This window comes from Eimeria mitis, genomic scaffold, assembly GCF_000499745.2.
Source record: "Eimeria mitis Houghton genomic scaffold, Emh_scaff11041, whole genome shotgun sequence".
Classification (NCBI taxonomy): domain Eukaryota; phylum Apicomplexa; class Conoidasida; order Eucoccidiorida; family Eimeriidae; genus Eimeria; species Eimeria mitis.
Genome location: NW_024011901.1, coordinates 1 through 1,088, shown reverse-complemented (window position 1 = coordinate 1,088; position 1,088 = coordinate 1). Strand labels below are relative to the sequence as shown.

General features: G+C 44.7%; 1 protein-coding gene across 1 annotated transcript; it reads left to right on the top strand.

Moving 5' to 3' along the window:
• Positions 1 to 53: 53 nt before the first annotated feature.
• EMH_0100000 (uncharacterized protein) lies at positions 54 to 389 on the top strand (the record flags this gene model as incomplete). Its single annotated transcript, XM_038022140.1, has 1 exon — positions 54 to 389. The coding sequence occupies one exon, from the start codon at positions 54 to 56 to the stop codon at positions 387 to 389; it is 336 nt and encodes a 111-aa protein (XP_037877994.1).
• Positions 390 to 1,088: the final 699 nt, after the last annotated feature.

The window sequence follows — 1,088 nt, the reverse complement described above, 5'->3', positions numbered from 1 at the left end:
AGGGCTGGCCCCACCGCATTGGTGCCAACTCCCTCAAGCAGACAGACGAACGCATGCAGTCATCTTTACAGAACAGAAGTATCCCCCCTCCCAATTCGCCTCTACCTAAAGAGTCGCTAGACGTGCTACAGCTCCGCAAAGACGTGTTTCTCAGGGAACTCTGCTTGGCCCAAAACTTCTTCTCTGGTCTCTTTTTCTCGCACCCGCGGTTCCTGAGGGAGTTGCTTGGTAACCCGAAAGTCAAGGCAGGAGACATAAATGGAGCAGTGCTGACTTGCACAGACGGCAAAGGCTACTTGACTGTGCTGGGGGAAAAGGGTCTCAGGACGTCCTACGAGGCGGAGAGGAAATCCTCTTCTTCCTCCGAAGCATCCGACATTGAGGCGTAAAATGATAATCACATGTTAAAAATACTGCGCTAAATGAAAGTATAAACAAAGCTAACTGGACATTACCGCTCTACACTGGAATTGTGTACGGCTACTTGCACGCACACAGAAATACCTGCATACGAAAGTATACGCGTGTATGAATATACGTGTACGCATATATACATACATAGAAGAATTGACATAGAGACATATATGTGTGAAAGCACTTGATGCGTGCCCATATTTAGTGTATGATGATTATCTTCACGTTTGGCTCCGTTGAATAACCTTTTTAGGACACGCAAATATGCATACAGAGTTGCTGACATTGCATTTTGCGGCTGTCTGAGGACATTTACTATTGTTTTTGACTCCAACAGTGTTACGAATATTTTATTCTCTACTATTATTTATTAAAGTTTACTCTACACGGTGTCGTCCTTCATCTTTGACCTGTTGACAACGTAGTCGGTCGTCTCCAGCCAAACAACCGTACGTGGGTCCTGTTCTTTTCGTCTCTAATTTTTTGCCATTTATTCAGCGCCTCATTGGTCATCAATAGTGCTAATGCATTAGTTCATTATGCATCAACGATGTTTGATGAGGTTATGCATTAACATCAATTTTATTTCGTTGTATTCGTTAGTCGTAGTCTACGGTTGACTGGTCGTCAGACGCACACGCAACCAAAGCTCATGGGTAATCCGCCGCATCGCC